General features: G+C 52.9%; 5 protein-coding genes across 5 annotated transcripts; 2 read left to right on the top strand and 3 right to left on the bottom strand.

The window, feature by feature from the left end:
- The first annotated feature begins 7 nt into the window (after window positions 1-7).
- Window positions 8-1,733, top strand: PV06_02273 (GTP-binding protein rho2). Its single transcript, XM_016402927.1, has 2 exons — window positions 8-683; window positions 744-1,733. Exons 1-2 carry the CDS (start codon window positions 646-648, stop codon window positions 1,312-1,314), a joined length of 609 nt encoding a protein of 202 aa, XP_016266824.1. The 5' UTR covers window positions 8-645; the 3' UTR covers window positions 1,315-1,733.
- A 73-nt stretch (window positions 1,734-1,806) lies between these two features.
- PV06_02272 (uncharacterized protein) lies at window positions 1,807-3,612 on the bottom strand. Its single transcript, XM_016402926.1, has 2 exons — window positions 3,330-3,612; window positions 1,807-3,236 (listed from the first exon to the last, which is right to left on the bottom strand). Exons 1-2 carry the CDS (start codon window positions 3,544-3,546, stop codon window positions 2,839-2,841), a joined length of 615 nt encoding a protein of 204 aa, XP_016266823.1. The 5' UTR covers window positions 3,547-3,612; the 3' UTR covers window positions 1,807-2,838.
- A 226-nt stretch (window positions 3,613-3,838) lies between these two features.
- PV06_02271 (uncharacterized protein) lies at window positions 3,839-5,482 on the bottom strand. The gene has a single exon (XM_016402925.1). The coding sequence runs from the start codon at window positions 5,267-5,269 to the stop codon at window positions 3,956-3,958; it is 1,314 nt and encodes a 437-aa protein (XP_016266822.1). The 5' UTR covers window positions 5,270-5,482; the 3' UTR covers window positions 3,839-3,955.
- A 177-nt stretch (window positions 5,483-5,659) lies between these two features.
- Window positions 5,660-7,669, top strand: PV06_02270 (galactokinase). Its single transcript, XM_016402924.1, has one exon. It carries the CDS (start codon window positions 5,892-5,894, stop codon window positions 7,437-7,439), a length of 1,548 nt encoding a protein of 515 aa, XP_016266821.1. The 5' UTR covers window positions 5,660-5,891; the 3' UTR covers window positions 7,440-7,669.
- A 3,048-nt stretch (window positions 7,670-10,717) lies between these two features.
- On the bottom strand, window positions 10,718-13,049 carry PV06_02269 (uncharacterized protein). The gene has a single exon (XM_016402923.1). It carries the CDS (start codon window positions 12,749-12,751, stop codon window positions 11,051-11,053), a length of 1,701 nt encoding a protein of 566 aa, XP_016266820.1. The 5' UTR covers window positions 12,752-13,049; the 3' UTR covers window positions 10,718-11,050.
- Between the last annotated feature and the right edge of the window lie 184 nt (window positions 13,050-13,233).

The raw sequence follows: 13,233 nt of genomic DNA, 5'->3' as shown, positions 1-13,233 counted from the left end.
CACCCATCGCCATCACCTTTTCCTCCTCACCTGCCCGTTTCTTCTACAACTTTCAATTCTTTTCCTCGTCTTGTTTCTGGCCGACCTAAAAATACCTCTTCAGCAGTCACCTGTCTCATTTCTTGATCGCTGTCACTCGCCGACGTCTCCCCACTGCCTGCACGATCCGTATTACCGCTGCGCCTCTTTCTTGCCGGTCTCCGTCGTCGTTGACCTCTCGCTGTTGGACCCCACGACGCAACAATCCACCACTACCTTGCAAGCTAGTCTCAGATACAAAAGAAGTTCTCGCATCGCACCGCTGTCGAACGACCTCCACACGGCCTGTAGTTGAAACCGCGAGGAACGTGCAGTTGCATCTCACAATCCTTCGCTTCATGCGACTATCCGTTGCTCTTGATTTCATCCAGTTACACGACTAAATCAACCACGCTCAGCTCGGCCCAGCCAATCCGCAACAGATCGACATACTTCTTTTCTCCTTCTAATTTTCTTCTCTTCTTCACCGCTTCCCAGTTTCCGTCCTCTTATTTTCAGCCTTCCCCGGACCAGCCTCTTGTCGCAGTTCCCGATCCTTCAACTTGTATCCTTGGCAGAGTCGTCGTCCGTCTACTACGTGGACGGGTCGACAAGAAAGACATAACCATGGCTCAAACTCAGGCTCAGTCAAATGTTATGAGAAGGTCAGTCCCACCTCGCCGGTTAGGCTCTAGACTTGGAGAACAAGACTGACACAATTGCAGGAAGCTCGTTATCATCGGAGACGGTGCTTGCGGCAAAACATCGCTATTATCGGTCTTCACGCTGGGCTATTTTCCGACTCATTATGTTCCCACCGTATTTGAGAACTACGTTACGGACTGCCGAGTAGATGGAAGATCGGTACAACTGGCACTATGGGATACCGCGGGGCAAGAAGACTATGAGCGATTAAGGCCACTCGCATACGCAAAATCACATGTAATCCTGATCGGATTCAGCGTGGACAGCCCAGACAGTTTAGAGAACGTTCGGCATAAATGGATTGAAGAAGCGAGAGAACGGTGCCCGGACGTGCCCATCATTCTGGTTGGCTTGAAAAAGGATCTTAGAGAGGACCCTCTGGCAATCGAGGAAATGCGGAAAAAGAGCTTGAAGTTCGTAACGCCACGAGAAGGAGCAGAAATGGCCCAGCAATGCGGAGCTCGAAAATACCTCGAATGCTCGAGTCTGACGGGCGAAGGGGTCGACGATGTCTTTGAAGCAGCCACCAGAGCAGCCCTGTTAACGTTTAATGGCAAGCAAGGCGGAGGCGGATGCTGTGTCATTTTGTGAACCTACTGGGACGAATGAATCTCTTTCTAAAAGAGTTACCATCACAGCCAAAACGGTCGACACGTCGAATGATTCTACGAAATGCCGGGCGCTTCTCCCCCGACTTTGGGATGTGAGGCATTTGGAGTTGGGGCATGTGTCCAAAACCAATACAAGGCTTTTGACGCAGTATCCTAGGATATTCCACATCTTGGTAATTGGGAATTGGATGAGCATTTTCTCCGGAGTCGAGATGGGAAAACAAAAAAAACCTTTTTTTTAAAGGTGGGCATCTAGCCGGGGACATGACTGGCGCCTTCTTCCAAAACACACCACCGCCTGACACAGGTGTGTGTGTGTGGTGTGTATGTGTATTGTTTGAAACATTTAATGGCCTTTAGCGAATTAGCACAATGATGGGATTTTCTTTTTCTCTTTTCTCTAGACTGTCCGGTAGTAAAAACTGCTTCCATTTTTCTGTAACTCGAGGGAAGGACGAGGTGGTGAGATGAGGCCTCTTCTTCTTCTTCTTCTTCTTCCTCCTCCTCCTCCTGATTCACGTACTGTACAGTGCCTGAACGTACTCTGCGACTCCATCCTGTCATGCGTCAAGAGTTACGTAGTACTCTGTACCTCTCTGTCTATTTTGAAGGGGCTGTACGTAGGTATGGAGTTTTAACATCCAGCACGGACACTCCTTTTTTGGGGGCGGACGGCCAAACCTCGTCACCCGTCTGTAGGTACAGTACTTGTGTTCCCTACTCCCTCCGTAGGTGTGTCCTTGGATCAAACCCCGTCTGGAGTTGCTTCACATCATTTACTCGTCCACTGCTCGGATGGGTTCAAATGGACGAGGACACTTTGCGGAGTAGAGGACACGCCGTACAAACAAGACCCCGTCCCCGTTGGAACCCCCGGTGATTCATTCTTTTCACAGGGCGACGATCGAAATGGATGTGCTCTCTTATCGTCATCGAGACATTCTTGAGAGCCGGTTTTCTCTTTAAATTTTGACATGCATTTATAATGGTACTCCGTAGTGGTGGTGTAGTGATACATTTCGATTTACAGATTCATCTTGATCGCCAACCCGATTTCCTTACCTGTTGGGCCAGAAATCCAACGGCTTTAGTTACAGACTGCATTTTTGCCTTTGACCTCTTGCCAATCCTTCGACAGTGACGGGAAAAGGTCCGGTCGTCAGAAGGGTGATAACCTGCTCAAACGGTCCCAGCTGTTGACCATGTCAATCGCCGGTAGCGTCGATCAAGAAAGTTGAAGCACCGGGTCGGTTCGAGCACGATCATCGTCGAGCCAACAACGCTCTTGGATTGCTGCCAAACAATAGTTTCTCCTCTGTCGTGATGTCCAGAGGCAACACCTCACAACTCAAAAAGTTTCCTTTTTGATTGATCTTGAACCCAACGTCCTTTTCTTCCTCCTTGTCACAGCGACCTGGATCCCGTACCACCACCGCCGCCTCCATCTCCCATTGTTTTCTGTCTATGGCGAACTAGCGAGCGAGCAAGCAAGCACCAAGCCACTCTACCGCTTCCACTCGCTATCCCAGACCTTGGCCTTTGCGCCGAGCCCCGTCCCTCCACTGCCCAGGCCTCCAGTGCTCCCCATGTAGTCGACCAGGCTGCGTGCGTACTCGATCGGGACACCGCCTCCTCGTTCCGGTATGCTCCACACGCCGGTCTTCATTTGGGCCTTGCGGAAAAGCCGACCGCCGTCGCCCGCCCCGACGCGCAGTTCCTCGTTCGCCTCGCGCATGGCGTTGTACTGTCGTTCCAGCTCCAATTGGCGTGCCTGTCGGACTTTCGCACGGTACAGTTGCCAGGCCCGGTGGATCGTCCAGTGGCGCAGGTATCGGTTGCGAGAGAATCGGAGAGGCCTCGGGGTGAGCGTGGTGGGATGGTAGAGGAAGAAACGGATCAAAGCTGGAGAGTGAGGGAGAAAAGGATGTGTTAGCAGTCGAATTCTAGTTCGAAATCGACAAGACATCAAACGGGGGGGGGGGGGCCGGTCCATACTAATTCTTCGATCGAGTCTCTCTTTTCCTCCCTTTTTCGCAGCCCGAACTGCGCTCGTCGAGAATGCCGATTTCCAAGTTCGAGGGGTGCTGGGTGTTGAATTTGATGAGCTCGAAGTCGATGCCGCGGCAGGATTGGCGACGGCATTGCGCAGGCTCGGCCTCAGTGGGATCTGAAAGACCTTTGCCAGAGCGGCACGTACGGAAGAGCCGTGCATGGCGGCGTGGGAAGTGGGCAGGAAGCAGCGTCGAGACACAGGTTGTCAAGGTCTGGTACGGAAAAGATGACCTTACGGGGAGAATGAACTGAGATTGCAAGCGACGTCCGGAAGAGAGCAAGTTTGGCGAGGCCAGGCTGAAGATGTGCTTGGCAAGGCTGGGTCACTAACGCCGATTCCGCGAATCAAGATGTCTGAATTGGTCTACTCCGTAAACGTACTACTGTATACTCGGATACCTTTGAGCCCATGCATGGATGCGCAGGCAGAGGAGAAACATTCCTTCGAAATAGGAGGTATCAAGCGATTAAAATATCATTAATGGGTATCTATCATGGACTGAAGACTACCTTGCATCTTCTCCTCCCGCATGGCCATAAACCCTGTGATATCCCCCACCACTGTCTTCTCATATTGAGTATTTTTGAGTCTTCTTGTCATAGTTCATGATGCGTCTTGACTTGTGACTTTGCGCCAGCCTCCATCTGCAGTATAAGATCAAGGCGTCTTTGAGAACAACAAACAAACATCCTCCAAGGACGCTTCTACCCCATTTGGTGCGAAGCAGTCCGGATCGTCCATTTAAGGTATTGGCACTGCTCAGCCACGATGTTGGAAGAGCAAATTTCAGCAGCGAACCCATGCTGGCCGCCACAGCTGGAAAGGCCAGTGCACCCATTACCGTCTGGCCGATTGAGGACGTGCCATCGATCCATTGATCTCCACGCTCTCCGAGGATGTGGTGAACATTGTTTCCCTGCTGGTTCTCCGGCCCTATTTGCACTTCGAGAACGACCTCTCCCTCCTCGGCCATTTCTTGCATTCCATCTCCAAGATCGTTTCCATTATCATCGTCATTAACAACAATGCCTCCTCTCTGTGGGGCCATTTCGTCGTCGCCTTGTGCTTCTTCCTCTTGCTGTCCATATCTGGGACGAATCTCCTCCAGCCATTTCTTGTTCAGATTACAGAAGGTCTTGTGGTATAACCACCCATACATCGACCTCATTGCGGGTAAGCATGCAAAAACAGTGCTTGGTCGCGGCGGCCAGACTGTCATGTCAATTTCGAATCTGTCGCTTAGTTGAGTGGAAAGGAGAAATAGTGTGCCTCCCGGAAGCACAAAGTCGGCATACTGGGTTCGGGAGAAGATGAGGTTGATGGGTATCAGAGCATAAGCAAAGACTCGACTGGGTTTTCTCGATGCGCGTTGAAAGATTTGAATTGCATCTTCGTAGCCGAAGACCAGATAGACTGATTCGAAGCCATGAACCCAAAAGGCGGTTGTCACCATACCTAGAGCCCCGAGCCCAAGGCCTGGCAAGACGAGTTTCCCTAGGGCGCGATCTAATGATCGATAACCATCCACAACGAAGCTCCTCGGTCTTGAGATCTTGATCTCACTCTTGCAACTTGGACACTGGATCTGAGATTTCTTTTTCTTGTTATTCTTGGGGTGTTCCAACTCTGCTACCCAATCCAACAGACAAGACTCGTGTGCTGTAAGGCTGCATTTACACGGCGACCGCCACACAGGTGGGTTGTTGGGATCATCTTCGGATGCATCACTCATACATATCCAGCATTTCTTGCCATACGTGGAGGAGCGTGAGAGGGGAGGAGGCCGTGTTTCGGTTTCAATAGCGGCTTCGAGATCATGCGGAGGAGATGGGTGTTGTGGTTCATTCACTAAGATACCATCAGATCCATCCTCGGAGTCCATCTTGTAGTCCAATTCGGAGTGTTATGGAGGGTGGAGAGATCGGAGATGGCAGTCTAAATAGAGGCTGGCTGTATCTGTGAAGGACCGTAGAACAAGATGGGAGTACTAGTCCGTAGGAAATCGCATGGCCGATGAGAAAGCCTCACTTGCTGAAGTCGTGTCGACACGAACACGTTGGAGTGGTCTCGTGTCTGTAGGGAGCACAGAGTTAGGCAATCGCAAACACTGATAGACAAGGCAGACTACAGACTCGTATCGAACTCCGTAAAGCTGGGCGAATGACGCACCTCCACCACCATCTCCGGCAATGACGTTTTTCCGCTCCGGAAGCAACATAAACCCACCCTCGAGTACCTCGAATGCCACTGGTGCCACTTATTCACAGTAGCATTGAGATTGAGAAAGAAAGGACACAAAGTCTTTTCACTTCTTCGTCTTTCGATATCGTCGCTATTTGCTCAATTTCTTCCATATCGATACGAGCATTGAGCTGGAGTGCATGCACAGATTTGATCCGAATCGGGGCGAGGTCGCAAAACCATACTCCGGAAAGTGCACGGCATTCGTTCCAGGGTTCCATCAATACGAAAGGTCCTTGTAGGACCAATCTACCGTCGACACTATGAGCAAGCCGGTACCAAAAGTCAACAGCTTGGACGATGTCTACGTTGGAGCCTCGGCAGGGGACTCTGTGCCAGCTGAACTCCGCCATCGCTTCGAGAACTTAGTCACCTCTTTTCAGAGCAAATATAGCGCCAAACCAGATTTTGTCTCAAGGAGTCCAGGTCGCGTCAACATCATTGGCGAACACATTGACTACTCGCTATATGATTGTTTACCAACGGCCGTGACAGTTGATGTACTGATTGCGACACGCGTGGTGAAGGACGAGACCTCCGGAGCGACCATCAAGATCGCGAACATCAATTCGACAAAGTATCCTTCTAAAACATACACGATACCAAAATCTGGTACAGTTGAGATTGATAAAGCAAACCATGCTTGGAGCAACTACTTCCTGGCCGGTCTGAAAGGCAGCTTGCCATATTTACGCGAGAAACTTGGCGAATCATTCCAACCCCAAAGCATGGAGATTCTGGTGGATGGAAATGTACCAAGTGGCGGTGGTCTCTCAAGCAGTGCTGCATTTGTTTGTGCATCTGCGCTGGCGGTTATGGCTGCCAACAACTACGACATTTGCAAGCAAGATTTGTTGGACCTCTGCATCGTGTCCGAACGAGCTGTGGGCGTGTTCTCTGGAGGCATGGACCAAGCTGCATCGATCTTTTCCGAGAGGGGTTATTTGCTGTACTGCCATTTCTTCCCAAAGTTTTCTGCTGAACACGTCCCGGTGCCGGTTTCGGATCCCGAGGTGACCTTCCTGATCGCACAATCTTTCGTCACATCCGACAAGGCAGTCACAGCCCCCATCCATTACAACCTGAGGGTCGTCGAGGTGACTCTTGCCACCGTTGTACTGGCAAAATTGCACGACATTGCCTTAAATCCAGATGATTCGTCCTTGGGTTTCTGTCTGCGCAACTTCCAAGAAGAGGTCATGAAGAAAGAGGGTCGCAGGGACGCACCGATGGCGGATCAAATAAAGTCAGTGATTGACATCATCAACACGAAACTTGACAAGGACAGTTATACCCTGGACGACATTGCTCAGATCCTGGGCATATCAGTCAGCCAGCTGGAGAAGCAGTACTTATCCAAATTCCCTATTCGAGCCGACTCATTCAAGCTAAGACAACGAGCATTGCACGTCTTGGAGGAGGCTGAGCGTGTCCATCAATTTAAAGAAATACTGTCAACCTCTGGCAAACTTGACCAGGAGAAGCTTTTGCAACTGGGTGATCTCATGAACAGGACACAGATCTCTTGCAGGGACGTTTATGAATGCTCGTGTCCGGAGGTTGATGACATTTGCTCCATTGCACGCAAGGCTGGAACGTATGGTAGTCGCTTGACAGGGGCCGGATGGGGCGGGTGCACTGTGCATCTCGTCCCCCAGAAGAACGTCGCCGCCGTCACTGAAGCTCTGAAGAAGGAGTATTATTTCAAAAAGTTTCCTGATATCAGCGAGGAGAAACTTCGGGAGGCGCTTGTAATTTCAAAACCGAGTCAGGGGTCATCGTTGATTGTCGGGTCTGCACTTGAATTTTGAATGAAGTTGCCGGTACTTGTTGTAGCGATCTTTATGGAGTCCATGTAACTTCACTTAGTTATATGGGCCATTATACTGTACAGTACAGTTCTCTCGCTTTGACAACGGCATTCATCCGCACACGTGATATAATACCAACTCGGTACAGTAGTTTCGAGTAATGATTACTTTCCACAGCAGCTGATTACCTGGCTGACTACTTTTGGATCCCGGAACGATATCTACCTACAGTAAGGCATCGATGAAGGAACAACTACCTTATCCTTTCCCATGATAGGCGATATTCGCTATCTCTCTTGGGCAGGTACTCCGTTAGTTGCAAGTGGCCACCAACAGCCCATTTGTTTAGCCGCGTCCATCAATCTTCCTTTCAAGTTTTGCCCGATTAGACAATGGCTTCTTCTTTTTTATGCCATCTTATGAGGTACCAGAGTAACCATCCCTTTCGGACCTTTTGGCCTCATCAACTCTCGACACAATGAATGTGCTGCCTACGGAGTACAATATTCCGTCAGTAACAGTGATCTATTTTTCGCGACTCCACCTTCCCCTTTCTCGCCAGCATGTACTCCGTTCTCCATTTTTCACATAATAAGCTGACATCGACCACACATCTCAGTCTAAGACCAACAAGAGTACGAGCACCACTGTTGCCCTGGCTAGTCTCGTCCACAAACATACCGCTATCCGTCCCATTGCCTTGCCATCTGGACTTGTAGTGAGTTGTGGAACGGTCAGGGCCCAATTGGTTCATTCGATGCGACACAAAGACGATGCCACCGCCGCCGCCGCCGCCAACACCATCACCGCGACGGCCACGATGGAGCTGAGCTCTTCTATCGTTCCATGTGGGTAATGATACTCCAGGTACTCTGGTTTGTCATGCATGCCCTGTCTCGCGTTCCCGGGATCTGCAATGGTCTCTTTTCCTATCTGCCAGCCTCGCCATCTTATCCCATAACTTGCAAGTACTATTTAGATGCTGACGAAATGGAACTCGTATCGCCCCCCCTCCAACCACGCCACAGCGGTACAATCCAAGCGTGCCCAGGTAAGGATGGCGAACCTACCACAAGAGGTATATAAGCACTGGTCCGGCCATCATCATCAGCTCTCATGATATCCTACCTAGCACTTCACAGGCAGCTTAGCTAGCTCTGTGGGGCCCAAGAACAAAAAGAGAACAATGTCTCCTAGAATCTTTCGTTCCTCCCTCCCTCCCATTGACCCCATCAAGGCCGACCTCCTTACGCACTTGTTCTCCAACCCGAGAAACACACCGGATGACAAACCAATCTACATCGACGCCGTGACGGGTGCGGTGCGAACGTACGGGGCCATCATCCAGCGGACGCGCTCTCTGGCACACGGCCTGCGCTCTCTCGGCGTCGCACCACGAGACGTCGTGGCCGTCTTCAGCCCCAACAGCATCGACTATGCCATCATATGCTATGCCATCCTGGGGTGCGGCGCGACCGTCTCGCCCGTCAGCGCAGCTTACACGGCGCAAGAACTTTCGTCACAGCTCAAAACGTGTGGCGCGAAACACTTGATCGCACACTCGTCTCTCATCGACACGGCAAAGCGTGCGACCGCCACACTTGACTCGCCCATCATCATCATCCAAGCCGATGGCGACAAAAACTCCACTGGTACTCCTCCCACCGCCGAGGCTCTCGCGACCACGTGCCCGGCCAGCCCTCTCGTGTCGATTTCTCCGTCCGAAGCCTCGGAACGTCTCTCGTTCATGTGTTTCTCGTCCGGCACGACGGGAACTGCCAAGGGCGTCATGACGACTCACCTCAACATCGTCGCCAACACGCAACAGTGGATGGTCCACATTCCCGAAGACGTGACGGGCGACATCACCACGGTGGCGTTTTTGCCCTTATCCCACATATATGGCCTCGTCAGCATCCTGATCATGAACATGCTCGTGGGCAACACCACGGTGCTCCTCCCCCGGTTCGAACCAGAGCTCTTCTTGTCTAGTCTGGTCAAATATCGCCCGGAGACCATCCAGGTCGTGCCACCCATTATGTTGTTGCTGGCAAAGCACCCGCACCTCGAGCGCCACGACCTCAGTAGCCTGAAAAGGATCACTTCGGCGGCGGCCCCTCTCAGCGTCGAACTACGCGAAGCCGTCGAGCGACGGTTTCTGAAACTGTACGGCACGACGCTTGTCGCCCGTCAGGCTTGGGGCATGACCGAGACCAGCCCTCTGGGTGCAATCGTGCCCATCGACCGACTCGACAAACGACACACGGTCGGGAACGTCACTTCGAGCATGGAGTTTCGAGTGGTCGACCCGGAGACGATGCTCGACGTCGACGAAGCCACGAAACCGGGCGAGTTGTGGTGTCGAGGACCAAACGTGACACCTGGGTATTACCGTAATGAGGAGGCCACAAAAAGTGGGTTTGCTCTTCGAGATCCGCCGGGTCCGAACGAAGAAGCGAAACTGTGGTTCCGTACGGGTGACGTTGGATTCTTTGACGAGGACGGTTTCATCACCATCGTCGACCGCATCAAAGAAATGATCAAGTACAAAGGTCTCCAGGTGATTCCTAGCGAGTTGGAAGGTAAACTGTTGGAACACCCCCTCGTCGAGGACGCTTGCGTGGTGGGGGTTTGGGTCGACCAAGAAGCCACCGAGTTGCCAGCGGGGTTTGTAGTTGTGAATGATTCGGCCAGAAGAAAAAAGGGGAGAGACAATCAGGAAACTATTGATGAGATCAATGGTTGGTTGAATGCAAGAGTCGCAAACCACAAGAAATTGAGAGGTGGCTTGTTCATTGTCGATGCCATCCCAAAGTCTCCCAGTGGGAAGATTTTGAGGAGGCAGTTGAAGGACATGTTGGTCAAGAAGGTGAAGAAGAGTGGATCGAAGTTGTAGAGAGCCCAGAGTCTAGTTCAACCATGGTTTGATGGATAGGATGTAAGTGATTCGGGATTTTCATGACAGCCAACATAGAATTGGTGTCATATAGAATAGGATATTATATACCACTTCATCAGTGTCAGTATCGGGGACAGGACAGATCAGATCAAGGGTAATCCGTCCGATTTCGACCTTTTGGATTCTTTTCTTTTTTCAATTTTTCTAATTTTTCTTTTTCTTTTGATACGTACCTACCTAAGGTAGATGATAATTTGGTATCTGCCCCAATATCTTTGTGTCGTAAGGAAACGCCGTGCGGTTGTGCAAAATGCCTTTCCCTTCCATGGTCCCCCCCTCCCGCAAAATAAATGCCATCCCCCCCCTACCCCCCGAACGCCCGCTCTTTCTTTTCAAAAACAATAGTATATCTCTTGTTCTAGACATGCAAAAAAGTCATTTCATCGTCGTTAACATCAATGGTTTTCCTAGGCTGTAGGTAGGTCAACCCATAAAATCCTTTTTCCGACACGCAAAGTCAGACAGCAACATATCAGCCCATGACGCCGTCCGTCTTAAACATCAAAGTATGTTGTCAACAACACGTCATCCCGTGGCGCCCTCCTTGTATTTGGTATCAAGGTAGACACCATGTCAATTCCCACGTGTGTCCTCTTCCGTCACATCGAGGAAAGACATCGTGTTGAATCCACCACCCACGTACGTCCCTTCTTCACACCTTCTCGCCCTCCTTCTCCCTCTCGGCCTTCCTGGCGGCCTTGTTCCGTCTCTTCTTCGCGTCCACGGCCTTCCTCCACCCCTCTCCCCAGACGGTGACGGCCCACAGGGCGACGGCGCTGAGGACCATGAAGCCGGCCGAGATGGTACTGAACCAACCCACGCCCATGGCCTCGATGGCCGGGAGGCAGACGGCGCTGCCCGCGGCGGCGAACACGTACCGGATCATGTAGTTGCCGGCCACGACCTCGGCGCTCAGGCCCTTGGACTGCATGACGTCCAGGCAGTAGGTGTTGAGGCTCGGGAAGCAGAACAGCTGCGCGACGCCCTGGGCGAACATGGCGACCACGGGCACGGGCACGCCCCCGACCTCCCGGTCGACGGTCCAGCCGTAGACGAGCATCGACGCCGGGATGACGCCGCCGACGAAGACGTAGCAGCTCCTCAGCCGGTCCTCGGGCACCCGCCGGCCCCTCCGCGCGACCCACTTCTTGACGACGTGGTCGGCGAAGCGGCCCCCGACGAAGGTGCCCAGGAGGTAGCCGCCGCCGGGGGCGATGTAGAACAGGCCCGACAGCATGGGGCTGGTGAGGTGGAAGCGCGGGTTGAGCACGTACCGGATGGGCGTGAGGAGCGAGTACATGTTCCACACGAGGCTGCTGCTCGCGACCCCGGCGACGATGAGGTTGGGGTAGCTGAACAGCAGCGAGGCCACGCGCAGCGGGCTGACCCAGTGCGCGATCCTCCTGGCCCTCTGGGACCGGGGCAGGTCCCGCAGGTCGTCGATCTTCTTGGTCGGGATCGTCTCGGGCAGGACGAGCAGGACGAGCGCGGCGGCCACGCCGCCCAGGGCCGCCTGCAGCCAGAAGATGACCCGCCACGACCGGTAGGTGACGATGATGCCGCCGACGAACGGCCCGAGCGCGGGGCCGATCAGCGTGCCGCTGAGGAACCAGCCCAGGGCGGTCGCGCGGGCGGTGGGCGTGTAGATGTCGCCGAGGCAGCTCGTGCCCACGATCAGGAAGCTCGTCCCCTGGTAGGCCGTGAGCATGCGGAAGACGAAGTAGCTGGCGAGGTTGGGCGAGAGGGCGGTGCCGATGCTGAAGGCGAAGAAGAGCCAGGCCGTCGTGACGCAGATCCACCGCCGGCCGTAGATGTTCGAGAGCGGGCCCCAGAGGCACGGGCTCAGGCCCATGAAGATCAGGTAGACGGCGTTGGAGACGTTGATGACGCTCCCGCTGGTGTGGAACGTCTCGGCGATCTCGGGGATGGCCGACAGGATGGTCGTGCTGGATATGGGCGCCAGGAACCCGCAGAGAGACAGGACCATCGTGATCAGGATCTTCCGGCCGGGCGAGAAGCGTTCGTACTGCGCGGCGTTGAGCTCGACGAACGAGGACGTCTCGGACGGCACGGAGTGGATGTCGTGGTGGGAAGCGTGGGAGTGAATACGCGCCAGAGCCCTGGACGCTCGATCCTCTTCTTCTTCTTCCTCCTCGTCGTCGTCTGCTTTCGAGCTCGAGTCATCTTGAAAACGGTCGTGCTCGTCGGGGGTCGTGGTGGTTCCAGGTGCCTTTTCCAAACCAGGTCGTGCAGGGGAAGCCGTGCTCGGCCGTTGATGTGTAGAGCCGACCTTTCCTTCTGCGTGGTCGCGGGCGACGACGTTCTCGACATCGTGGTGCGATTCGCCCGTCATGATTGCGTCGTGGAATGAAGGGGACGCAGAGTGTGTGGCATTCCTGAGGTGTGCAAGGTAACAAAGGTCCAAACCTCAAGATCCCGTCGAGTCGAAGAACTTTTCAACTTCGGCGAGGAAGAAAAGAGCGGGACGTGTATGGTATTTATGGAATATATATATATATGTATATATATCGAGGCAGCAAGGAGTGGCCAGGGTAACGAACTGAAAGGATGGAATCTGGAAAGGATACTCTAGGCAGATGAGTATGGATGGCCAGGTAACAAACTGGAGGGATGAAAGTCTTGAAAAGATACTCTAGGCAGGTTAGAACGATCCTTCAACCGCGTAAAACATGTCTGATATGGACGCCATCCTTAGTGGTCGGAGGCTGTCCATTTCCCCTGATTAGAGCTGGATAGAACCATGTCATCACACTTTTGTTGCCCGATCTCGGGATCTGTCCGTTTATGTTACTCGGGAGCTGTGATTGGCCACAG

This window comes from Exophiala oligosperma (genome assembly GCF_000835515.1).
Source record: "Exophiala oligosperma strain CBS 72588 unplaced genomic scaffold supercont1.2, whole genome shotgun sequence".
NCBI lineage: Eukaryota > Fungi > Ascomycota > Eurotiomycetes > Chaetothyriales > Herpotrichiellaceae > Exophiala > Exophiala oligosperma.
This window is presented reverse-complemented; position numbering and strand designations above follow the sequence as displayed.